The sequence below is a fragment of the Phacochoerus africanus genome, chromosome 4 (genome assembly GCF_016906955.1).
Source record: "Phacochoerus africanus isolate WHEZ1 chromosome 4, ROS_Pafr_v1, whole genome shotgun sequence".
NCBI lineage: Eukaryota > Metazoa > Chordata > Mammalia > Artiodactyla > Suidae > Phacochoerus > Phacochoerus africanus.
Window position 1 is genome coordinate 5126231 of NC_062547.1, and position 23978 is coordinate 5150208.

At 60.7% G+C, this 23978-nt stretch overlaps 3 protein-coding genes across 4 annotated transcripts in view; 2 read left to right on the plus strand and 1 right to left on the minus strand.

Annotated features, from left to right (window-relative positions):
- Nucleotides 1–9259, plus strand: CLCF1 (cardiotrophin like cytokine factor 1). Of its 2 annotated transcripts, none has more exons than XM_047775129.1 (3): nucleotides 1–226; nucleotides 5883–6049; nucleotides 7804–9259. In XM_047775129.1, the coding sequence occupies exons 1-3, from the start codon at nucleotides 211–213 to the stop codon at nucleotides 8296–8298; spliced, it is 678 nt and encodes a 225-aa protein (XP_047631085.1). In that variant the 5' UTR covers nucleotides 1–210; the 3' UTR covers nucleotides 8299–9259. The 2 variants fall into 2 exon arrangements, with proteins under 2 accessions (XP_047631085.1, XP_047631084.1); XM_047775128.1 differs by lacking the exon at nucleotides 1–226 and adding an exon at nucleotides 240–912.
- The window catches only part of LOC125124095 (uncharacterized), a 28170-nt gene continuing 13390 nt past the window's right edge, over nucleotides 9199–23978 (minus strand). Inside the window, exon 4 of the mRNA XM_047774264.1 lies at nucleotides 9199–10401. Within this exon, the coding sequence (XP_047630220.1) occupies nucleotides 10205–10401 (197 nt within the window). The 3' untranslated portion in view covers nucleotides 9199–10204. The remainder of the gene's footprint in view (nucleotides 10402–23978) is intronic.
- On the plus strand, nucleotides 17458–19288 carry POLD4 (DNA polymerase delta 4, accessory subunit). The gene is made up of 4 exons (XM_047775130.1): nucleotides 17458–17761; nucleotides 17985–18080; nucleotides 18293–18404; nucleotides 18773–19288. The coding sequence occupies exons 1-4, from the start codon at nucleotides 17665–17667 to the stop codon at nucleotides 18795–18797; spliced, it is 330 nt and encodes a 109-aa protein (XP_047631086.1). The 5' UTR covers nucleotides 17458–17664; the 3' UTR covers nucleotides 18798–19288.

Here is a 23978-nt window from a genome sequence, read left to right on the forward strand (position 1 = left end):
TTTGTGGTTACAGCTTTACACGTCAGAAAAAAAAAGTTTGCAGAATGTCCCACACCGAAAAAAAAAAAAAATCCGAAACCGAACGAAAAAAACCTGCGAGTGGGCCTGGCGGATGGGATTATTAAAGCTTCGCCGGAGCCGCGGCTCGCCCTCCCACTCCGCCAGCCTCCGGGAGAGGAGCCGCGCCCGGCCCGCCCGGCCCCCAGCCCCATGGACCTCCGAGCAGGTAGGAGCCAGGCGTCCGAGGCCCCGGCCCCGGCCCCCGCCCCCGCCCGGGAGCCGCGAGATCCGGTTCCCGTTCTTCCCCCGGGGAGTCCCGAGCCGGGGCCGGGCCGGGGAGCCGGGCGCTGCCCCCGCCAGCGGGGCTCGGGCCGGGGGAGGCACCGCTGGGCGCCCTCGAGAGGGGGCCGGGCGGGGACGCGGCGTTCCAGGAGTCCGCTCGGCGGGGGCCGGGAGGTGGCCGGGAGCGCGGCGGGGAGCCCGGGCGACCCGCAGACCTGGGAGGCGGCAACCTGGAGCCCGGCGAGGCGGGGTCCCGGGGATCCCGGAGGACGGAGCCCCGCGCCAAAGTCGGGGAGATCGGGTCCGAGGCGGGCGCGGGGCTGCGGGAGGGAGACGCGGCGCGCGGGGCCGCGGGGGCCGGGGAGGAAGAGGGAGGAAGGGGGGAGGCACCGGGGAGCCCCAGGCCGGGCCGGCGGGAGGCGCGCGGAGGCCGACACCTCGGGCCGCGCCGCTCTCCCTCCCCGGCCCGCCGGGAGGGGAGGGCGGGAAGGAGGGCGGGCGAGAGGAGAGAGAAGGGCGGAGGGCAGAGCCGGGCTGGGCCGGCTCGGGCCGCGGGAGTCGCGGCTTCCTCGATGCGCGCCGCGCGGCCGGAGCCCACCATGCTGCCCGCGGCCGGGGAGCCGGCGGCAGGTAGGGGCCGGGCGGCGGCAGCGAGCCCCCCCCCCAACCCCCCGGGCCGGCCGGCCGCGGCCTGGGAGTGATTAGTGCGGGGGGCAGGAGAGTCTGTCACCGGCCAGGGAGCCGGGCCAGCGGCCGCTCGGCCCCGGCGGCGGCGGCGGCGGCCGGCGGGAGGGCGGGCAGGGCAGGGAGTTGACGCGCGGGAAAGGGCAGCGGCCCGGCCGAGCCCGGAGCCCGGCGCCCGGGACCCCGCCCCCGCCCCCGCCGCCGGGAAGGGAGCGACCGGGCGGGAGCGGGCCGGGGGCGGGGCCGGGGGCGCCGGGGCCACACAGGGGGAAGGCGCCGCCGGCGCCGCCGCCGCGGGAGGGGTCGGAGCGAGAGGTCACCGCCGAGGGGGAGGGCCAGCGAGCAGGGTTCTCGGGCCGAGCCCCTCGAGCGCAACCCCAAGTCCCCCGGGCCTCGCCGGGGTCCCCTCGTCCCGGCTTCCCCCTTCCCTCCCAGCACCTCCACTCTGCGCTGCAGAAGCCCTCCCCACAGACTCCCAGTCCCGGAGGACGCGTCCCTGTTTCCTCCGGTGCTGCCGGGGTAGGAGGGGGCGGGGAGGCTGGGGGTCCGCTCGACAGGAGTGGTCCGAGCCTCGGCCAGAGGCTGTGGCTGAGGGCACTGGAGCCACTTCTCTGTTGGGGGCGCTCTCTGACCCCCGCCCCATGCCGGCCGACACCTCTGTGCTTTCACTCTCCGAGCACACAGCTGGTCCGCCTGAAGGGGCACAGGGCACTTGCCCCCGACAGATCGGGTGCCCCACCCCCACCTCAGCCACTGGCTCAGTCGCTGCCCTGGAGCCAGGCACTCCACCAGAGCAGGAAACGGGCATCAGGCAGCGATGGCAGCTACTGTCACCCAGCAGCGCCAGAAGTCTCTCCTCCCAACTGCTGGAATGGCTCCCTCTCCCCCCTCCCGAGGCCTGCGCACAGCCCGCCACCCACCACCCCAGCCCTCCCCAGCCTGGGCACCAGCTCCGCTGTTAGTGCCACTTCACATTCCTCGGCACAATCCCACCTGCCTATTGACGCCCTGGCTCCTGGCTCCCCTGAGCCCTCCCGCCCCCTCTGGGTAGCTGCACCCTTTCCAGCCCACCCACACACTTGCCAGACACCCCCACCCCCCCCCCCGCAGCCAGTCGTCCTGCAGGCTGCCCAGCTCCCAGGTGACACCACCCCCCACCTCTCCTGGAGCACAGTCCCGCCATCCCGAACCGCTTGCTCCAGCAAAAGTCCAATCCCTGGGTCCAGACTGACTGGCCCACCCATCTGCTTCTTTCCCTGGGCCTCAGTTTCTTCTCCTGTCATTTAGGCTGGAAGCGGAGGGTGGGGAGGGGGCTGCTAAGAGGACGGCAGAGGTGGCGCCCCACGTGGTGTGGCTGAGAGGGACCTGAGTGAGCCGGAAACAGCGCCCTCCCACAGGCCCCGGCACCTGAGGGGCTGGTGACAAAGTGAGGTCTCCTGACTTCTGGGCCCACATATACCCACTCACTAAGCCACTTCTCGGTTGCCTGGCCGGTAGGGAGCCGGAGAGAGGACAGAGGATGGGAGAGAAGGAGCGGGGAGGGCAGCCAACCCAGAGGACAGGGAAGGACGGGCTGTTTCTTTGGGCCTTTCCCTGGGAAGGGGGGGGTGTTCCCCGGATCTCACACCGCAGTAGCCCCACTGCCCCCTAAACCATTTCACTCCCCCAGCCCTCCTCCACAGACCCATCCAAGGGCACCAGGATGTGTGTCCTGGTCGGACTTCGGGGTGGGGCCTTTCCCACATCTGGCCGACACCTCTGGAGCTCTCTGATGCCTCCCTGGCCCCTGCATTTTTGGCGGTTCACTCTTAGCCACCAATCCCAGGGGCAGAGCCTCCTGGCGGCTTGTCCTAGCACCCTGACCACCCGGGCACATCTTCATGGCTGAGCCCCCACCTTCACTGAGTGAGGTCAGACTGGGGGATACAGGCTGAGGGGGGTAGCTGCCTAAAGACCCGTGTGCACGGGTGTGCCTGCCTGTGCAGCTGTGTCGGGTGGCCATGCACTTACGTGGGCCGAGGATGTGCGTGTGCGTGTGCATGTGTGTGTGTGTTCATGAGGGGGCCTCGGTTCCCAGGGCCCAGGGATCTGGATGGAATTAGGGGCTGGCCCGGGTGGGGGCCAGGCTGGGGGCTGGGGGGGCCGCAGCAGGAAACGTGAGCTGCTCTCATTAGCTCCTCACGTGCTCAGCCGGATTTATAAACACAGGGGAGGACGGGATGTAAACAATCAGTGGGCAGCAGCCAGAGGCAGAGCTGGGGCGGGGGCCAGGCTGGGGGCCAGGCTGGGGAGGGGGCCCAGGGTGCAGCCCCCGGGGCCCGTCCACCTGCACACCGTGGGCCTGGAGTGGAGGACGGGCGCCAGGGCTCCGGTGCCCACTGCACTTGCCCTCCCGGGAACATGGGCAAGCGGCAAGTCCCAGTGCCTACGACGAAACCACAGGTGTTCTCTGCCCCACAGGGCGTTCGGTGGTGCTGCCTAAGACAGGGGACGTGGAGCCCAGGGCGGAAGCTGCAGCAGCGGGTAGAGCCCTGGCCCCTTGCTCCTCGCCGAGCCTCTTTTCCCTCTGGATTTCTGAGCCTCCTCCCCTCCTTCTGGTTCTCTCCGCGGGTCGATCCCACAGATCCTTCGGCTCTCCCCCCACCCCCAGGCTTCAGTGACACAGTTACCTCAGAACTGAAATATTCCTGGAAACACCGGCCTCGTCTGGTTAATTTCATGAGCCGTTTTTCTGCCCAGATGACTTAGCTCTTGTTTTTCCAAAGGCTTCTCCCCCTGCTGCCCTTGTGTAGGGAGCCAGTCCTCCCCAGGGATGTCCCACAGGGCCCAGAAGCGGCGGTGGGGTGGGGGGGGCAGGCAAGGCCCAGAGCTGCATTCCTGGCCCCCCGCCCCCCGGTGGGACAGTCCCAGGGTGGGGTAGAGGCCAGCCTCGCTCTCGATTGCTGCTGCAGCTGGGACCCTCGGCACTGACTCCGAAACTAACCTCGCATTGTACTCATAGGATCCTGGGGGTGACTCGACCAGATAGCCAGGCTGAGGGTAGCAGCGCAGAAAAGGGCCTGGAGTTGTCTTGGGATGTGAAGAACGGGGACGAGGAAGGAACTCAGAGAGTCAGCAAGGGTTAGGGATGGAAAGGACCCTTGAGGAGGGAAGCCACGGGCTGCAGATGGGAAGAGGCGAGGGGGAGTCTGTCTCCCCAGGGAGCAGTTATGGGCCTGATTCTGCTTTCTGTCCCAAACACGCAGGGGCGGGGCACCCAGACACTCACACTCTCAAACCGCGGGCCCTTCGCCCTAGAAGCCGGGGTCTCTGAGACTCATGGCACCCTGGCTACCAGGCTTCATCAGGAAGGCCAGCCAGCTGAGCATCTGAAAGAGTCGGGACTGACCCGTTGGGCCACTGCAGAAGTCCCCACCTGAGCCCTGCACCTTGGAAGTGAAATTCCATAGAGTCTGAATCCTAAACCCCTCCAAGTTTGAAACCCTCTCTAAAACCCCGATCCAGCCTTATGACCAAGCCTAAACCCTACCTCGTTTTAATTCTCTCTTAACTCCACCATTTATCCTAAATCTAAGTACAAGCAAACTGGTAAACTCATATCTAACGTCTTTCTAACTCTGAAAGCAACGTGTGTCCTTGTAGAAAAGTTGAAACTAGAAGAAAGAAACCACTCATGACCTCATACCTACCCAAGCTCAAAACCCAAACCAGCCCTGCTCTTAGTGACATGCTGTGCATCAGCCCATCTGACAGCGGAATCCACAAATTCACCGATCTTAGCCCCCGCCAGCCCTCTGCCTGCCCAAACCTAACCACATGCCCCAGCTGGACTCAAACCTCAACCACACTCAATCAGCCAAATCCCAATAAACTAACCTGAAACTTGAAAAGTAACCCAGTCCTTAAACCCAACCTAGACCAGTGCCAATTACAGCCTTACTCTATCCTAACCCTAATTGCCGCTGCCAGTCCCAATGCCCACCGAATCCTGGCCAAGTGCTCTTGACCTTGGACCTCACCTAAGAGTTGGGAAAATCATGTTTCCCACCTGCCTCGTCTGTCTGCCCAGCCCTGACCCCTGGCCTCTGGCATCCTGGGGGCCCAGAGGCTCCAGCGCCATCAGCTGACAAGCCCAGCATCACATCCTCCCCCGCCTCCCTCTCTCTGTCTTCGCTGCAGGCCGATCACCAGGTCTCCCTGAGGTCAAACTTTCCCATCGAACACCCTAGAGAAGAATGGCGCAGGCCTCACTGTGAACCTCTCGGTGAACACTGAGCCTTAGTCTCCTGTCTAAGAGCATCCTGCACTTTCCGCACCCAAGAGTCACAGCCCAGAATGTACCCCGACTACCCGAGGCCACCCTGCGTCCCTCAGCCCGCCCCCGCCCCAGCCGGCTGAGGCTCCGCCTTGCCTCTGACGCCAGGGGTCGGACCCTCGCATTGCCTCCCATGGCTCGACTCCCCCTTGAGGCTGCGCCCCCCTCCCCACCCAGGGCTCCCTTCTCTCAGCTTGAAGCTCTGACACGTGCTGTTTCCCAGCGCCTCGGCCCCCCTGAGCTGCAGCAGGACTGGGAGGGTGGGCGAGGAGGCCGAGGTGCAACTGGAACTGCGGAATACTGATGGGCAGGCCCGAGGCCTGGCCCCCGTGTCCTCTCACGCACAGTGACGCTCCGCTGACACAAACCCCGTCCGTCCCCAAGATCTGCGGGTAGACACTCACGGGCCAAGTCCTCGTCCTCAGACATGCCTCTGTGCACACACACTTTCGGGCCCCTCCTCCACCCCCCTGCCTCCCATCTGGCCTCCCACCTTCACCCCACTCCCAGCCCAAGGTGGGGCCAGACACCTGAGGGGCTGCCGGCTGCTTCCTGGACCCGGCCAGTTCACCCTCACGCTCCTCGCCCATCCTGTCCGCAGGGGACTCGTGGGGGCTGCTCGCTTGCCTGTGCACCGTGCTGTGGCACCTCCCTGCTGTGCCAGCCCTCAACCGCACAGGGGACCCGGGGCCTGGCCCCTCCATCCAGAAAACCTATGACCTCACCCGCTACCTGGAGCACCAACTCCGAAGCTTGGCTGGGACCTATGTGAGTATGGGGCTGGGGTGGGGGGAGACCCACCGGTGGGGGTCCCGGTGGGGGATGGGGCGAGGGGAGGGCCTTGGCTCCAAGCCTTCTCTGCGTGGGCCTCCCTCCTGCCTTCCTCCGAGGGGAGGTGTCCCTCCCTACCCCTGGCCCCAGGACCAGGCATGTGGGCAGGCCTCGCACCCGCCTTGGCCCACTGCCCCACTGGCTGCCGGCCCAGCCTCCCGCCTCCCCCGGGGCCGGGGAAGTCTCCTCTGTTTACACCGTGTTGTGGTGTCTCTCGCCCGGGTGGGGCTGGGTGGGGATGCAGGCGCCCCACCCCCCACGCCTGTGTTCCAGCTCGTCTCTGCCCCAGACCTGGGGCCCTGCTGCTCTGGCCCCACGGGCCTCCCTTCCGTCTGCCTCCCCATCCCAGCTGGGCCTCCTAGGGGGGACCTGGGGGAAGGGGGCTGCAGGGAACCCGGACCTGACCCGCAGGGGCAGGGGGTGCGGGGTGCAGATGGCGGGGAGGCCCCCAGGACCTGGGGGTGGTCCGGAGGTGCTCCGAGAGCCCAGGAGAGCAGGAGGGAGGGTCAGGGCTGCCGAGGGCCGTGGGGGGCCGGCCCCTCTTCCCGCGTTCCTCTTCCACATCCCAGACCCTGCTCCGGAGCCAGGGAAAGAGAGGGAGGCGGGTGGCGGGGGAGCTGGCTCCAGCCCCAGGATACACCGAGGAAATTAGTTTGTCTCTGTGCTTGTCAGCGTGCGAACCTCCCCCTGGGCCCTTGCCTGTCCCAGGCCCGGCCACGCTGCTCCCTCTCTCCCAGCTGAAGCATCTCACTCGCCCTGGCCCCGGGGCCCCAGGCCTCGCCCCTGAGGGCTGCCGAGGCTCCGTCCCTAGACAGCCTTCCACAGGCTTCCTCCTGCCCAGCTCTTGAGAGGGCCTCGGTCTCTTCCTGCGGTAGCCCTGCGCCGGGACCCCCCTGGGGGGCCTTAGGGAGCATGTATGGCGCCTGCCCTTCAGCTGAAGGACCAGGCAGGTCCGCGGGGCAGATGGAGCCCTGCTGCCCGCGGGCCTCTCTGCCTTTCCACCCACTTCCCCCGCTCTGGTTTCCCGTCCAGAAAACCTTTGCTTGACTCTGCTGCCCCCTCTAGCTCCCGACCCTTCTTCTCTCCAGGTTTCCCTGCCAAATTTCCTGAAGGAGGGGTCTACACCCTCTGCCTCCACTTCCTCTCCACCCACTCACTCCTTAACCCCCTGCAATCCGGCCTCCAGGCCCCTGGAGCCGTTCTCCCCAAGGTCGCCAGGCATCTCCTTCTTGCCAAACCCAGCGGCCCTTCTCAGGCTCACTCTCCTCGCTCTGTTTTGCAGCCACTCTACACTGTGAGCACTGCTGCCTTCTCGAACTCCTCTTCTTGGCTCTGGACTCTCCTGGTCCCCCTTCGCCTCTGCGGCCTGGCTTCCTGGGTCCCGCGGCTCCTCTTCCTCTCTGCCCGCCCGCCCACGCGGGCACTCTCCCCAGGCGGGTGCTCTCAGCCCAGCAGCGCAGCCCTCCCGGGCGCTCCTGCGTGTTTCTCTCTGTCTGCGCTTCTCACTCGAGAGTCATCGCCCCCATTGCTTCGGCCGCCACCTCCACGCAAAGGACGTCCCTGGAGAAGCCGGGGAGGCCCACAAACACTGAGGCCTGGCGTGGAGATGGGGCCCGTGTCAGGGGACACAAGAAATAGAAGCTCTGGGGACAGGCGTCCCCTGCTTCCCCATCGCCCTCTCCTTTTCACAGCTCAACTACCTGGGCCCCCCTTTCAACGAGCCTGACTTCAACCCACCGCGGCTGGGGGCAGAGGCTCTGCCCCGGGCCACGGTCAACCTGGACGTGTGGCGAAGCCTCAACGACAAGCTGCGTCTGACCCAGAACTACGAGGCCTACAGCCACCTCCTGTGCTACTTGCGGGGCCTCAACCGCCAGGCTGCCACGGCCGAGCTGCGCCGCAGCCTGGCCCACTTCTGTACCAGCCTGCAGGGCCTGCTGGGCAGCATTGCGGGCGTCATGGCGGCGCTGGGCTACCCACTGCCCCACCCTCTGCCCGGCACTGAGCCCACCTGGGCCCCTGGCCCTGCCCACAGTGACTTCCTCCAGAAGATGGATGACTTCTGGCTGCTGAAGGAGCTGCAGACCTGGCTGTGGCGCTCAGCCAAGGACTTCAACCGGCTCAAGAAGAAGATGCAGCCCCCGGCCGCTGCGGTCACCCTGCACCTGGAGGCCCGCGGCTTCTGACCTCTGACCTTCACCACCTTCTCCCTCCCGCCCCTCCAAACCCTGCCCCCACTCCAGGAGGGAGAAGTGCAAACGTGGTTGCCAACACTTGTCGAGCCAGGGGACAGAAGCCATGAGCCTTGAGCTCTCCGTGGCCTCGTGGCCTGGGAGCGGGTGATGCGGTAAAGGCCACGGCCTCCCCACTCCCCAGGGTCCAGCAGGTCTGGGAAGAGGTGCAATGGGCCCCAGCCCGGTTCCACAGGATGGAATGCTCAAAGGAGCCCAGAGTGGTGCCAGTCGGTGCAAGGCTCTCACAGCTTCCTGCTTCCTGCCCACTACTGGCCAGTGCCCACCCAGCCCCCCGAGTGGCACTTCCAGGAAGCATGTCTGTAGGTGGGGAGGGGGCCACCATCGCATGTGCCTTTTTGGGGTGAAGCCCTCTGGCTTCCCCGCTCTCCTTACATGGGTGTTGCTCCCCTACCCCCCCAAAGGACCCAACACATCCAGTTCAGAAAACAAACAACAGTGGCAGAGTCCAAACAGGAAGAGATGGGATTAAAAATGGAAGTGGCAGGGGCCTCAGTGGAGGAAATACTGAAAGCAGACGGGCAGGGACAGACCGGACCCAGGGGTCACCCAAGCAGCTGGTGGCCCGGGGTGGCAACCAAAAGGACAGTGCCTTGAATTTTCTTGTCAGCTTCAGGGCGCCTCCTCCCACCCCCTTTCCCAGGGTATCTGTGGGCGGCCCCGGCTGGGGAGGGCAGCCACAGCCACAGCCACAGAATTTCCTGAAAGTTTACATTGCAGTAGCATTTTGGGGTGCGGGGGCAGCTCCCCCAGGCCCTGCCCTCCCCAGCCCCACCCACTCATGACTCTAAGTTTGTTGTATTAATATTTATTTATTTGGAGATGTTATTTATTAGATGATATTTATTGCAGAATTTCTATTCTTGTATTAACAAATAAAATGCTTGCCCCAGAACATCATGTCTTTGCTCAGCCTCGCGCCCCTCGCCCCCCGGGCCCTCATCCCTGTTCTCCTGGCCTTCCCTTCCTGGCTCCCACACCTGCCGGGGGAGGTCAGCTCAGCTCAGCAGGGGCCAAGAGCTTGGGAAGGGGGACCCTAAGAAAGGCCCACCACCCAGCCCTCCTCCAGGCTTCCCCCACGCTGTCTTGTCTGTTGCTTAGCTTCCTCCTCCTCCCAAGCCTTTGCTCTGCCACCCGACTTCAGATTACTTATCTCCCTTTTCTCTTCTTTTTTGGCCGCCCCGTGGCATGTGAAGGGATGGGGAAGTCTGCGGCAACGCCAGATCCTTTAACCCACTGGGCTGGGGATGGAACTTGCGTCCTGGTGCGGCAGAGATGCCCCTGATCCCATTGTGCCACAGCGGGAACTCCTCTCCAGAGTACTTTCATGGTGTCATGGGTCTGTCCACGGGCAACGCTAACCATCTTGCCCCCAGGGCTCTCTCCAAGGCCCTCGCATTCAGCCCTCAGCCTCCCCAGGTCCTCCCCCTGTGGCCGCCTGCCGGAGCCCCCAACTGTGACCCTCACATTCTCAATACCCTTCATCTCCTAGGGAGGGCGATACGCGGAGGCCGAGTCACAGGTCTCAGCTACGACTCTATTCCTCCCTCTCCAGCACAAATGAGCACGTGAAGGGGAGACAGGAGCTGGTCAGGGGATGACCTGGACTCAAATCCCAGGTCCACACCCGGCTGGCTGAGTGACTGTGGAACGGTGATTTAGAGCTCGCCATTCTCCAGTTTCCCTAGCTGGAAAATGGGGAATAATCAAATATCCTGATAAGAACATCGGCAAGGTTAAGGGAAACCATAGAGGTAAGATGCTGGCTTGAGGCAGCAGCAGTCAGCGGTCAGAGGACGTCCGTCAGCAGGTCAGGACACCCAGGGGAAGAGCCGCTGGGTCAGTCATGGGCTAACTGCTCACAGGTAACAGGTGCATATTGTACAATGGCCCCCTGGAGCCAGGGCCCTAAACGCAGGAAGTCACAAACGGTGAGGATGTCGATCGGCTGACAAAAGAAATTTTTCAGCTGCACCCACGCATGCGGAAGTTCCCCAGCCAGGGATCGAACCGGCATCACAGCAGCAACCCCAGTCCCTGCAGGAACAAGGACAGATCCTTAACCTGCTGCGCCACAAGAGAACTCCAGTGGACACATATTTTAAAGACTAATCCCTGTGCTAACTGGTGCAGGAAAGACGAAAAGAGGCCCAGGACCTGGTTGGGCTCCTGCCCTCACGGAGCCTGCGGTCCATCCGGGAAGAGACCCAGCTTGCTGAGCAGATACGAACACAAGCTTTTCGGGCAATGTGCCCTGCCTGGGAGGTCGTGACAAGTGCCAGGGCCAGAGGAAGAGGAAGAGGTTGAGCCTAGGTGCAGGGACCCGCTTGAGACAGGGGTGCAGGGGCGAAGGTCCCTGAGTCACCTGACCCAAGTAGGAGGGGACAGGCCCACCTGAGGGGTCCAGGCTCTGCGAGCAGGGACAGCTGCCCAGGTCTGGCCAGGAGCACCTGCGGGCCCGGCCTCCAGCCTAACAGGACAGAAAGGAGAGGGCCTCTGGGCTGACTCTATCCAGGGACTGTACTGTGGAAGGCGCCGGGCAGGGGGCCGCGTGGGGAGAAGGAAAGACCGCCCCACACCGAGCTCTCAGCTTCCTGGGGCGGATTCTCAGCCTTCCCATCTCTCTGTCCACCACTCAGCTCAGGCTCAGGCTCAAGCCCAAAGAAGGTGTTCCATTAGTGTGTTGAACAAAACAATCCAGAAAAAGGGATACCCACCCCCGCCATCCTCACCCACTGCCAAACGCTAGACTCCAAGGCAGAATTTGATTAAGTGCAGAAAGATCGAGGCAAAAAATACTATTTAAGTCACAACGGGAGGAGTGATGGCCTCCAGTTGGGTGAGGGCCCCGCTGGTCTGTGAGCCCTTATAGGGGAGGAAATGGTGTCTGCGGTCACCTCTGTATCTCCAGTGCCAAGGACACAGTAAGAGCTTTTGTGTGGGACCTGACACCATTCCTGGAGGCTGGGCAGGACAAGGGCTACTTGTGTCCATCTCCCTTTTAGGCGGGTAGTGTCTTGACAGCAGGCGCCACAATTTCCTCATCTTTGCATCCCGGCAGCATTTTAGCACAACGCTGAAGTACTTCATAACTTGATTCAATCTGGTTTAACGAGTATCAAGACAATAGTGCGTGAGGAGTTCCCGTCCTGGCGCAGCGGAAACGAATCTGACTAGGAACCATGAGGTTTCGGGTTCGGACCCCTGGCTTGCTCAGTGGGTTAAGGATCCGGAGTTGCCATGAGCTGTGGCATGGTTTGCAGACGCGGCTCAAACCCCACGCGGCTGTGGCTATGGCATAGGCCGGCGGCTACGGCTCCGATTGGACCCCTAGCCTGGGAACCTCCACATGCTGCGGGAACGGCCCAAGAAATGGCAAAAAGACCAACAAAAAAAAAAAGAAAGAAAGAAAAAGAAAAAGACAATAGCACATGAGACATCAAGGCAAGAGAGTGTTAAGGAGGCAGCTGCCCAGCAGTGTGAGATGCCCCAGGAAAGCCGAGAGGAGACTGGGGGGTGGGAATCCACTGACTTTGGCCATCCAGGAGTCACAGGTGACCTTTGCAAGAGCAGCTGAGAGACAGACACCAAATTGTGAGGATGGAGAAGGAGATGGTGAGGAGGTCTTGCTACAGCACCGCAGGTTAAGGATCCAGGGTTGCTATAGCTGTGGAGTAGCTTCGATCCCTGGCAGGAGAACTTCCGTGTGCCACGGGTGTGGCCAAAAAAAAAAAAAAAAAGACGAAGAGGGAGATGGTGAGAAGGAAGGAAGTAGGAAGGGTAAATATATTCCTTCTGGAGTTTGGCAGCAAAGGAGGGACAATCTAGAGGGAGTAGTAGCAGGATCACAGAAGGTTTTTTGGTTGGTTGGTTTGCTGTTGTTTTGTTTTGTTTTGTTTGTCTTTTTGTCTTTTTAGGGCAGCTTCCCATGGCATATGGAGGTTCCCAGGCTAGGGGGCTCATCAGAGTTGTAGCTGCCGTCCTACGCCAGAGCCACAGCAACACCAGATCCGAGCCGCATCTGCAACCTACACCACAGCTCACGGCAACACCAGTTCCCTAACCCACTGAGCAAGGCCAGGGATCGAACCTGCAACCTCATGGTTCCTAGTTGGACTCGTTAACCACTGTGCCACCACAGGAACTCCCCGTTTGCTGTTGTTTTTAAAACGAAGAGACCAGAACACATTATTGCTGTGTGAGGGGTGGTGGCCAGAGAAGAACTGAGAAATTTGGGGAATGGAATCGAGGACAAGCAGAGGAAAATCAAAAGGGTTGCTAGGTGGCCATGTGGCACCAGGTGACATTAGAAACACATCTCTGTCATGGACTCCTTGTCAGGGATTTTGACATTCCCTGATATTTCCTAGTAAGATGCAGATGGCCAGAGGTGGGGACAGAGTGAAGAGAGGCCATTTCCCAGGGTAGAGGACTGGCAAGGCAGCAACGGCAGAGAATCAAGCAGTGAGGGGAATTGTTTTGTTTTGTTTTGCTTTTGCTTTTTTAGGGCTGCACCTGCGGCATTTGGAAGTTCCCAGGCTAGGGGGCGAATCACAGCTTCAGCTGCTGGCCTACATCACAGACACAGCCATGGCAACACGGGATCTGAGCTGCATCTGTGACCTACACCACAGCTCACGGCAACACCAGATCCTTAACCCACTGAGCGAGGCCAAGGATCGAACCCAGGTTCTCATGGATACTAATCGGGTTCGTTATTGCTGAGCCACAATGGGAACCCCTCTGGAATTGTATTGTTGAGGGGCTGTGAGGCATGCCGAATGGTGGGCACTAGCGGGGACTGACGGGTGGTGGGGGTGGGGTGGATGAAAAGTGGAGCCCGGTCAGAAAGGGTGTTTCAGAGTCGGTTTTGGAGCTCTCCCCGCACAGGTCCCCACCGACGCTGGAGTCCTTCCTCTGGGTTTCCGCGCTGCGGACCACGGAGCAGGTAGCACCTGGCAAAGGGCAGGTCACCAGGCTTTTCTGTGAATGAGTTTGTCATTGGTTCTCCAGCCACAGCTGCTTCAGGAGAGGCGGGGAGAGTTCGCTGGTTAGCTTAGCTTCCACCTCTTAGGGATGGTCTTAGAGGTCAGGGGGCCAGGTCCACAGCGGGCCCGTTTAAGAGCCTGGGACGCCTTGGGCCCTGCGGAGTCACAGGGGGCGGTCTTTATCTCTAGAATTCCTTCTGTTCCCAGGCAGGCCCTCCTCCCTGTCACCTCCAGATGCTTGGGTGCCTGGAACACCTATGTTTGAGAGGAGGCATACGAGATGGAGAACTGTCACGTAGGGGAGTGGATACAGTTGGGGTCCTGCTGCGAGCGGAGAGTGGGTGGTCATGCCTTGCCAGCTTCCTGCTTTTGCAAAGGTGGACCCATATCGAGGACTTAGGCCCCTCCTGGTACGTGGGGAGACTCATTCAAGCACACGTGTCTCTTTCTCTCTCTCACACACACACACACACTCGCCCATTTGCCCAGCCACCCCAAATGGGGATGGGCCAAGGGAGGCCCTTGTTGCCCTGAACCTAGAGGGCAAGGGCTAGTGATGCAGGCCTGGCTGAACTCTCTGATGAGTGGCTCCCTCTCAGCTCCCCCTGCTTCTCTGGAGCCACAACTGCCCCTGCCTTTGTCCCTTCAATTCTTAAGCTCCCTGACTCAGCCTGGTTCCCCAATTTCCCAGCAGTGGACAAAGCCCCTGTCAGTGGAGTGGGGGTGGGGGCCATGAGGGAGGAACTGTGAGCCTTGGAATCGGAATTCCAGCCCTTTCCTCAACCTTCAGCGTCCTCAGCCTTCCTAGGTCAGAGGTCATCTCCAGGCCCCTCCCCAACTTGCCTAGACCTTCGAGGCCAGGCTGATGGGGCGGAACTCAGTAGGACTGTCCTCCCAGCTGGACAAAGTCTGACACCTGGTGGCCGAGGTGAGGAACGGCCAGAAGGGCCCCTTCTCACAGCTCCCTAGGACTTCTCTAGAGCCAGGAGGGCCAAGGTGAAAGGGGAGGTGAAGGCACAAGGCTGGGACAGGCTGGGACGGGCTGGCTGGGACAGGGCAGGAGAGACATCTCGTGGCAGAAGCCCCAGACCCAGGCGTACTTTTTCCTTCCCCCAGGTTCCCGCCCTTTAAGCCCAGCAGGCCAGAGAACCTGGAGCAGGAGGAGGAAGTGGGTGTCTCGGAGGGTCAGCAGGGACACGAAGGAGCTGCCTGAAAGAATTCGGGCCCACAGGGTGGAGAGTATGCGAGGCCAGGAGTATGAGTCTGGTGCCCAGAATCTCCAGCTCAGGTGGGTGGCAGGGCCTGAGGGCCTGCGGGAGGGGTGCTGGGGAGAGGGAAGGACAGCCGGCTACGCCCACAGCCCGCCCAGCCCAGGCAGCTGCTTCCCTCCCTCCACCTGCCCCCACCTTCCTAGCTCTAACTGGCTCTCCCCACAAGCCCCATCGCGAGGGGGAAGGGAAGGGGCTCTTAGGGCGCGTGCGCAGTGCGGAGGCCCCCCCCCACCATCCTGCCACAGTGTCTGAGCTAAGCCAGGCCTAATCCCCCTCCCCTGGAGCCGTCAGTGGTGGGCCTCAGCCCTCAGGAAGGTGCCAGGATCCTGTTCCAGTTCTTTTCTTTCCTTTTCTCTTGGGGTCCCCCAAGACTTTGGCCTTGACGATGAAGCAAGGGCCTTGAGTGTTCCCAGGCCAAGGTGCACAGGTCACTCCTCATCACCAGCCTCGGGGGATCGGGGCTGACAAGGAACCTACGCCTGGGTCTCAGGAAATTCCCCAAAAGAGAACTTAGCTCCCAAGCCTAGTCTGGCCTCCAGCCTAAAGCCTGAGCTCTGACAGGCCTCAGGACAGTCGTTTGGGGAGTAGGCCTGAGCAGGGAGAGGGGTTCCAGGAAGGAAAGTTCCGGGTTGGGGGTAAAAAAGGAAAAGACCAGAGGATGGGCAGGCCAAGCTCCGGTCTGGTTGCCAGAACAACGTAGGAACCCAGATGCCAAGTCAGGGAAGGAAGGATGCCGGTTGGATAGGGGTGCTTCCATAACCCTTGGGTGCCAACTCCTCCAAGCCTTGGGGCTTGGTCCCACGGCCGTATGCCTGGGAACGGAGGGCAAGGCTGCCTTTGGAGAGCTCCCTGAAAGCCAGTCCTGGGCTGCCTGTACTTGAGCTGACCACCTGGACTGGGAGAAGCTGAAGGCCAAGGGAGACGTCTTCCGGGCTGAGTGGGAGAGGCCTGCAGGGCCAGCTGGCAGGCCTGGCCCAGACAGTGCCCAGAGAGCAGGCCAGGGCCCAGAGAGGGCTGGGATGGGCTCAGGCGGCGGCAGAAGCCGCCGGGGCCGCCCAGCAGCATACCCCATTTCACGCTCCCTGGGCGGCGGCAGGGCCCCACGGCTATCAGCTTTCAAGGGTGGGAGGGACCAGGAATGAGGAGGGGTCCGCCCCACCCATGGCTCCCTACTCCCTCAGGGCTCTGCGGGCCCAGAGTTGGGTGCCACACACCTCCGGACACGCCCACTGCAGAGGGGTGGTCAGTCCCACAGATCCTGAGCACCGTCCCTCCGCGGGGTACTCCTACACCCAAGCCCTTCCTACGCCTGGTGGAGGGGCCTCTCTGGTCCCCTCCCCGACACAGCAGGGCCCCCATCTCCCTCAGCGTGGGCCCCACTTGGTCCAAGAGGCAGATGAGGGGATTAGATCGAGCCCAGCCCGAACAATAAAGCAGGGAAGGGCCCTCCTGCTCTCACTCCTCCACTCGTCCCTCCTTGAGGAAGGGACAGGGAGAGCCGGGGGAGGAGGCCCTGAAGACGCGGCCTGTTCTTGCTCCTCCCCTCTCCTGCGCAGGTAGAGCCCCAGACCCCAGAGCAGTGGGAGACAGTGAAGGCAGAAGCCTCTGGGCAGCCCCTGCGCCCCTGCAAGGAAGAGTGGATGGGCTCTTGAGAGGGCAGGTCGAGCTGGCCCGGTCCCTGCTCTGATTCCCAGGCTCCCACTGGCCAGCACTTTTGCCTGCTGCCAGGAAGTTGGTGAGGAGGAGGCGGGTTTAGGGGTGAGTCAGCGAGGAGAGGAACCCAAGGGACAAAGGTCATGGATGGAGAATTGAGAGATACTGTTCACAGCAGCCCACCTCCTCCAGGAGGTCTTCCAGGGCTAAGCCAACTTGTGGGCCAACCTGTTTCTGACCCACCCTTTCCCCTTCACCTGTGTGTTAGGACTTTTATCTTTGCACTATGATCTGTAAGTCCATCTGCTCGTCCTTTAGCCTGTGAGCTCCTGGGGTTTCACTGGGGCCCCACAATGCCTGTGGCTATCAGCACTTCCTACTTTCAAGAACCATTCCTGTTTGTTTTTGTTGAGTGACTAGGTGGGAAAGTGCCTAGAACAGCACCCGGCACACTGTAAGAGCCACATATATAAGTGTCAGGTTCACTGCTGGTATTTTCTGCTCATACTCTCACACTGGGAAAGAGTTTACTGATGAAGGACTGGGAATCCAAACACATCTGGCCTCCTGAGCAGTGTGGAATCTTGCTGAGGAGGAGGGTGGGCAGAGGCAGGCTGTGGGACCCCAGGAGAGAGAGCACTTGCCTAGACCAAGTGTGGGCAGTGTCCTTGGGTGCCAACCGTGAGAAAGGAGATTTCAGAACCCCCGGGCTTCTCCAGCCAGGTCTCCTGGGGCCGGTTGGGGGAGGGGTGGGAGCAGGGAAGGGGTCTGGATTAGCCCAGACTCTCTCCGGACCTCCAGACCTGCCCCCACAACGCACTGCGGGCCAAGGGGCGGGAGTGGAAGTCTGGGGAGTTACAAACCGGCCACGGGGATTAGCGAGGCTGAAAGAACATTTGCCTAGGAAGGGAAAACGGGAAGTGAGAGGCTGAGGATAACGCTCGGTTAGTCCCCCGAGACCCACTGCAGACCAGTGGGGGGGTGGGGCAGGGGGAGGTGGTGCTGTCTGGGGCATCGTGACAGGTCCCCCACCCCGGCCTCACCCCTGCTCCCCCCAGAACACAGCTGCATCAGGTGCCCCGCCCCCTCTGCCCGCGCCCCCCGCCATTGGCTGGAGCCAGGCCCCGCCCCGTAGAGGCGGCCTGCCATTGGCTGAGGTCTTTGCTGTTTGCATGCTTGTGGGGGTGGGGGAGAGGCGTCATTCCTGGAACCCTCGGACTTCCTTTCTGCCGGTCTGGGTCATCTGTCTGCCCACCCGTCGCTGGCCCCAGGCTCGCTCTCTGGCCCCAGCCCTCTCTCCCTCTCTCAGCAGCTGTCTCTTTCGTGCCCGCTGGCCTGTCTGTCCTTCCCCGCAGTCGCCTCCTTCTCCGCCTGCCTGGGTGGCCGCCATGGGCCGGAAGCGGCTCATCACTGACTCCTACCCAGTAGTGAAGAGGAGGGAGGGCCCCGCTGGGCACAGCAAGGGGGAGCTGGCACTGAAGCTAGGTCTCTGAGGTGTGGGGGGGGGTGGGAGGAATGGGTGCGAGGGACCTGAGAGGACGTGGGCAATGGCCGGGGAAGTGAAGTGTGTCCTCTGTGTCCTACACCAGGCCTGGCAGCAGACAGCAGAGGCAGAGGGGTGGTGAGGGCTGGGGAACAGTGGGTCAGCTGTGAGGTGAGGGGCAGGGGACAAGCCTGGGCAGGCCTGAGGAGTGGCATGTCATTGCAGAGGAAGAGCCCGAGCCCCCGCCCCCGAGCGTGGATGAAGCGGAGCTGGAGCTGCTGAGGCAGTTTGACCTGGCCTGGCAGTATGGGCCCTGCACAGGTGAGAGTCCCTCAAGCCCGGAGAGCACATTCTGGAGCCAGTCCTGCCACCCACACGTGTCTCAAGCAGCCCCAGCCCCTGCCTGACCCTCTGGGCACTGTCTCCAGAGACTGGGGGTGTGGAGGTCCCGACACACCCCTCCACACACATCCTCTAGCAGGGACTCTTTTCTGCTCCCCACGAGCCCCCACTGTCTTCTCTACACCCGGCAGGGATCACACGGCTGCAGCGCTGGCATCGGGCAGAGCAGATGGGCCTGGCGCCACCGCCAGAAGTGCGCCAGGTGCTGCAGACTCACCCCGGGGATCCCCGCTTCCAGTGCAGGTCAGAGACAGGCTTGGGAGGGCTTTCAGGGGGGCCGGGGACTTCTCCAGACGCCACCAGCCTGCACCCCTCTCCCATGATGGGAGCTATCCTGACCTGAGGGAGAAATAGGGGAAGCCTTGGAGGTCCTTGCTGGGCAGGAGAGAAGGTTCTACAAGTTGCATGGCTCAGGAAGCAGAAGCTCGCTTTAATAATTCTTATCTCTGAGCTAATGGTGGAGGAGGGGTACTCCCAGGGCCCAAGGGACTCTTTAGTGCTGAGGGGTTGGCCAAGGACTGCAGGCCATGGCCAAGGACCGGGGCTGGTGAGATGAGATCAAGAGACTTAAGTGATTCTGGTTTCTCCCTCCACCCACATCCCCGGCACAGCCTCTGGCACTTCTACCCCCTTTGAAGCATCACCTAAGACCTCTGCCTGCTACTTGAGAACCTCAGGACGTAAGCCAGTGCCAGTTGCTGCCCCTTGGCTCAGCTCTGCTGTGAAGTTTGGCAGGAAGAGTCTCAGAGGAAAGGAAAGAGGCTGAATCTGGAGAGCTCTGCCACTCAGCCCTGCATCTCCCCGGCAGGCTCCTGGGGCCCCTGCTGAGAACGACACAGCCAGAGCCAAGCACCTCCTACGTGGAGAGTGGTCTCTGAGGCCAAGGACCTGGCCATGACCCTTCCGAAGGCTGCCACACGCCTGACCCGAACACCGTGGTTCTTGGGATGATGTGGCAAATTAGGCACAGCTTTGGGCAGAACCAGACTCAGGCAGAAGGCAGATGATCTAAGAGGCAAAGTTTAGGCACTCCCCGCTCCAGGCTGGGAGTCTGAGGGCAGAACTGGTTGAGCTCACGGGGCAAGGGGGTCGCTAATGCTTATCAATAAAGAACTCTGAGCCTGGAAGCCTGACCACCTGTCTCCTATGTGGCCCTTCTTGGGCTGGCAGCACCCAGCAAGTTGGTAAGTGGGAGAGAGCCAGCACCACGCTTTCCTGCAGGGTGAGTGTGCCCCTTCCCCTGCCTAACCCCAGACCTGAGAGGGAGGAAGGCAGACCTGTTAAGAAACCCCAGCCGATGCGTCATCGCCAGCTCTGAGCAGCCTCTGGCGCGCCCTCGTGGTGCACAGGGGAACTACTCTAGCCACTTTGGGAGACCAGCCATGAAAAACCTACTGGACCCACCACCTCGCCTGCCCAGTGTTGCCCACCTCACAAAAGTCAGTCCTTTGTCAGAGCAGGACCCAGGGGACACAGGAGTCATAAGGTCCAGATGACAGACACATTCCCAGCAAGCACCTCTGCTTCCCGCATGGGAGCCACCTGGATCCAAAGCAGGGTTGGGGGAGGGTTTCAACCCACAGGACCTGCTCAGAGACGCCCATCATCCGAGAGGCTTTTTAGGGAACTTTACGGCCCTGGAGAACTGGCTGTATCCAGAAACGATGCTCAGGGGCCCCGGCCGTATGACACAGAGAACAGGATCAGTACTCCTTCTAACAGGGTCACCTTCATTTGCTCTATCAGCCGTCCATCTGGGCAGATCGAGCTCTTAACTCCTTGGAAACAGGCCTAGAGAGCAACCAAGTGGCATTATTAGTCCCCATTTTATTGGGCACCGACCATGCCTCAAGTAAATGCATTATCTGTAAATGTCCTAAAAAGCCTTCACGATAGATTTTACAGAGAAGGAAACCAAAGCCCAGAAAAGTTACACAAAGTTGTCCAGAAGCCCCGGCAGGTACGTGGTGGCGCAGAGACTAGGGGCCACGTGTGCTGGGCACTGCCCTCTGCTGAGCACCTGTTGTGCTGGGGCGATGGACAAAAACAAACAGGTAAATATTATGTCAGGCGGTGGTTAGTGCTGGGCAAAATTAGGGTTAGGGGCTAGAGAAGGCCAAGGGTGCCAGGGGCTGGTCAGGGAAGGCCCTCTGACAGGGCGGCTGGGGAGCACTTGGGGCAGAAGGAACACACACACTCCCCAAGGCAGGGGTGTGTCCAGCCACCCCCACCCCCACCCCCATCAAAAGCAGCATGAGGCCAGTGCGACTGTGCAGGAGTGGGTGAGGCCAGAGAGGAGGCAGTTGGTCCCACAGGGCCTTGCAGGCCAGGATAAGGAATCTGGATTTTATTCGGAGTAAGACAGGAAGATGTTGGTAACTTTTCAACCAATAAATGACAATCAAACATGTTTTAAAAACATTACCCTGGTGGGAGTTTCCTTCGTGGCTCAGTGGTTAACGAACCCAACTAGGATCCATGAGGACTAGGGTTCGATCCCTGGCCTCGCTCAGTGGGTTAAGGACCTGGTGTTGCCATGAGCTGTGGTGTAGGTCACAGACATGGCTTGGATGCCGGGTTGCTGTGGCTGTGCTGTAGGTTGGTGGCTGCCGCTGCGATTCAACCCCTAGCCTGGGAACTTTCATATGCCATGGGTGCAGCCCTAAAAAGCAAAAAAAAAAAAAATTACTCTGGCTGTTGGTGGAAAACAGTTTGAGGAGCTGGGGGCAGAAGGGGCAACACAACCACTCAGGAGGCTGTTGGAGGTGCCTCGTGAGAGGCGACGGTGATTTAGACCAGGGCGGGAGATGGAGGTGGTTAAAAGTGGCCAGATTCTTTCTATATTTTGAAGGGAGAACGAACTGACGGGACTCGCTGGCTGGCTCTGGGGTCAAAGAGAGAGAGGAGCCAAGGAGAACTCCAAAGCTTTTGGCTCGAGCAGCTGGACAAGCAGAGTTCCCGTCACTAGGATGAGAAAGACTGCGGGAAGGGGAGGGCTGATTTCAAGTCTGTGACGCATCCTCGGCGGGGAGGAGGCAGTGGAGGTGCGAGTCTGGAGTTCTAGGGAGCGCTCGGGATGTGAGATAATGAATTTGGGCACCTTTTTGGAGGCTGTTGAAGCCACATGTGGGGATGACATTACCTGAGTAATTACAGTCAGAGACCAGCAGTGGCCTAAGGACAGCCCTGGGGGCTTCGGTGCTTAGGCACAAAGGTGAGGAGGGCCTGAGGGACGGAGACTGGGAGGGGGCGCCTAGGAGCGTGTGTCAAGGTCTCAGATGCTTCCGAGAAGCTGGTAAAGGAAAGCCTGACAAAAGCACAATGGACTTGGCAGCATGGAGTCACTGGAGATGAGCAGCTGCCACGGAGGGCGGGGACAGCAGTGAGCCTGAAGGGGCACGGGGGGCAGGGCCGAGAAATGGGCGCGGGGAGCCGGCCAGTCCTTTCGGGGACCTTTTACTGTAAAGGGAGCAGGGAAATGAGTGACAACTAGAGGGGACCTGGGATCGAGGAATGTTTTTATTTGTTCTGTGTCATCTTTTGTTTTACATGGAGCGTTATTACAGCATAATCACCCGGTGAAGAGTGAGCCAATAGGGAGGGGCCCTAAGGCCAAGGGAGATGGGCAGGTGCACATGAAGTCCTTGTGAAGCTGAGAAGGGCCAGGACTACTACACAAGGAGGAGTGTGGCCTTAGATGGGCGCATCCACTGGGACAGGAAGGGAGGCAGAGGATGTGGAGTGGATGCTGGCAGGGGGCAGTGGCCAGGAGAGGTTCTATTCGAGAATCAAGTGTCTGCCGACAGCTTGGTACGGCAGCGAGGGAGCTCGTGTTTACTGAGCACCAACCCGTGCCATTGGCCGTGCCTCGCGTTGTCTAGGTGTCTGCCCAGGACAACCTCTATGGGTGAGTACTTCCCGCTGTCACAGATAAGGAAACCAGGGCTGAGAGGAGGGGCGACTTGCTTCATCAAGCCCCACAGAGGTCTGTCTTCCCAGGGCGTGGGACCCCACACCTGCACGCTGCAGGTGTAAAGAATGGCAACAAGAGAGAAGACCTACCCCTGGGGAAAGTTAAAAACAGTGTAATACAGGAGTTTCCTGGTGGTCACAGCTGTGGCTTGGGTTCGATCACTGGCCTGCAACTTCCTCATGCCGAGGGCGCAACCAAAACCAAACATAAAAACACCAGTGTAACACAAGAGCTACCCTGGCGCAAGCAGGCCAGTGTAAACAGCAAATTCTCCAGCAAGAGAGAGATTACGTGTTAACAGCCTCTCATGGCAACGGCCTAAGCACAGGCCTGCTGCACCTGCTGCACCTGCCTGACCCCTGCCGCCCGGCACCACGCCCTGCTTCCCAGGCCCTTCCACCACTCGGTGAATGCAGACTCAACACTGGGGCCAGGGGTGGCCCAAGACACCACCACTCTGAATATTCTTAGTAGTTGTGGGTTTTATCTTGGGCCAGTTTTGCACTCTGCCTCATGAAGTGTCTGGAGTAGCTGCTGTAACGTGTAAACAGCTGAACTTACTTATCAAGTAAAATGAACCCCAGGAAGACGTGCTGTGGCCTGTGGCTGGCTTCAGACACCGCAACACGCCCACTACCCCCTGCCCAGGCTGAGCAGCCCTGCAGAAAGTGGCAAACAGGGGTGTACTGGGAGGAAATGGGAGCTCAGTGGCCCTTGAAGGGTGACTAAGAGTCAGCAGGCAGAGAAGAACATTCTAGACTGAGGGACTGGGCTGAGCAAAGACGGTGAGGAGGGGCGGGTGTGCGCCAGGGAGGCTGTGCAGACACCTCCCTCGCCCTAGGAAAATCAGCACAACCCAAAGCTAGCATTTCAGTGTTCGCTGGGTACCAGCCCTGTCCTGAGTGCAATCCTAGGCCTGAGGATAAACATTTGATAAAGCAGTTTAAAGAGGAAATTCGGGAGTTCCCGTCATCACGCAACAGAAACGAATCCAACTAGGAACCGTAGGGTTGCGGGTTCAATCCCTGGCCTTGCTCAGTGGGTTAAGGATCCCACGTGGCCGTGAGCTGTGGTGTTGGTCACAGACACAGCTCAGATCTGGAGTTGCTGTGGCTGTGGTGTAGGCCGGCAGCTATAGCTCCGATTAGACCCCTAGCCTGGGAACCTCCACATGCTGTGGATTCAGCCCTAAAAAGCAAAAAAATAAAAATTTTTAAAAAGAGGAAATTCAGGCACCGAGAGGTTAAGTACTTGCCCAGGAAGACACAGCGTGTGAATGTCGGGAATGGGGTTTGATCCCAGAGCCCTGCTCCCGCGCCTGCACTCACATCGCCTGGAGTAACACTAGCGAGGTCAGTGGGCAAACACAGGTTCTTTTTTTTTTTTTTTTCTTTTTTGGCCACCCTGTGGCATATGGAGCTCCCAGGCCAGGGATCCGATCCCAGCCACAGCTGCAACCAAAGCTGCAGCTGCAGCAACGCTGGATCTTTAACCCACCATGCCAGGCCGGGGATTGAACCTACGTCCCAGCATTCCCAATCCACTGCTGATCCTGTTGCGCCACAGCAGGAACTCCCAAACACAGGTTCTTGAACCTGAGGCAAAGGAGCTTGGACCCATCTATGGAGATGAGAGTGCCTGAACGTTTTTGGAGAGGGACAGGTCAAAAACAATTATTCTGGAGAATCTGTCTGACCACGTTTGAAAGACCAAATGAGGAAGAAAGTGCAGGCAGGAAGCCATGAACTATTCAAAACATGGGTGCTGAGGCTCCAGATTAGCAGACAATGCAAAGGACAAGAAGCTATAAGAGAGGCTGCAAAGGAACTTGGGCGAGACTTGCA